We start from the raw sequence: 1,255 nt of genomic DNA, 5'->3' as shown, positions 1-1,255 counted from the left end.
CCCCACCCCAACATACCAGTTCCCACTCACTGAGACCACCCTATTGCTGAGCCTCTGTCCCTCCCCGTGGCCTCTCTTTCTAGGCCAAACAGAAACCTTGTGTCTCTTTTCAGGGTCCTGTCTTCCCCAGAAGACCCAGCTGCCTTCCTTCCTCCCACTCCAGGGAACGGTCCTCTCACCTGTGACCAGGAGCCTTTGCCATGGGATGCACCCAGTGCGCAGAGGGGCTGAGGGGGCCTCCATGGCCTCTGCTGCCTGCTCTGTCCTCCCTCTGTGGGAAGAGCTTTGGCACCTGCACTGCCCTCAAGCCCTGCTGCTCTGGTGCCAGCTCTGCCGTCCTTCCTCCCTCTAAGCTAAGCCTCCTCCCAGGCAGGAACACCTCCCCGAATCACATGGGTGGGGGAAAGAGTATGTCAGGGACACCTCTGTGTCCTTCTAGTCTCTGCCGTCTTCTTTTTCCTCTTTATGTTTCACTGTTTTACTACCTCTGACCATCGCATGGTGAGCAGCCAGGCTGATGGAGAACCTCAGATTCCTGAGAGGATGACAGCTTGCCCCACCACTGACCTCTGTGGCATCCTTACCTTGGGGCTGTCAGCACCACACACAAAGGCCCCTGGGTTCCCAATTTTAATTGACATGGCAGAAATCTGGGTGCCCAGATCTTCTTCACATTCAGAACGACTCTAGGAAAGTGGGACTTACTTTCACAAGGAGGTGACAAGAAATGGCTGTGAGGCTAGAAAGGGGCCACCTGAGTAGATCCAGATATGGGTCTATTTTTAGACTCTTTATTCCATTGACCTTTTTTACACCAAGTTATTTATTTTTATGAAGGAGAAAAAAGAACCCATTATGATAGCGAAAATATATATATATATTATTTTTTTTTTTTGAGACAAGGTCTCCTTGTAGCCCCAGCTGTCCTGGAACTCACTATGTAGACCAGGCTGGCCTCAAACTCACAAAGATCCGCCTGCCTCTGCCTCCCAAGTACTGGGATTAAAGGTGTGTGCCACCACGCCTGGTGAAAATATATTTTTTAATACAATAGCTGCGAACAATATATTGGTGCTGATGTTCCAGCGAGAAAAAAGAAAACACAAGCATTCTATAATGAGCTTTTGGTCCTATCCAAGAAATTCTATTTCTTTTAAAAACCCACTTAAGGGGCTGGAGAGATGGCTCAGCAGTTAAGAACACTAGTTGTTCTTGCAGAAGACCCAGGTTCAAATCCCAGCACCCCCATGGCAGC

The 1,255-nt window shown here is 49.5% G+C and overlaps 1 protein-coding gene across 1 annotated transcript in view; it reads right to left on the bottom strand.

Moving 5' to 3' along the window:
- The window catches only part of LOC103751527 (carcinoembryonic antigen-related cell adhesion molecule 1-like), an 11,177-nt gene extending 10,934 nt beyond the window's left edge, over positions 1-243 (bottom strand). Inside the window, 1 exon segment of the mRNA XM_008855021.2 lies at positions 180-243. Within this exon segment, the coding sequence (XP_008853243.2) occupies positions 180-243 (64 nt within the window).
- Positions 244-1,255: the final 1,012 nt, after the last annotated feature.

Source organism: Nannospalax galili, unplaced genomic scaffold, assembly GCF_000622305.1.
Source record: "Nannospalax galili isolate Female #2095 unplaced genomic scaffold, S.galili_v1.0 scaffold1687, whole genome shotgun sequence".
Taxonomy (NCBI): domain Eukaryota; kingdom Metazoa; phylum Chordata; class Mammalia; order Rodentia; family Spalacidae; genus Nannospalax; species Nannospalax galili.
The sequence above is the reverse complement of the archived record's forward strand: the minus strand, read 5'-3'. Positions and strand labels throughout refer to the sequence as shown.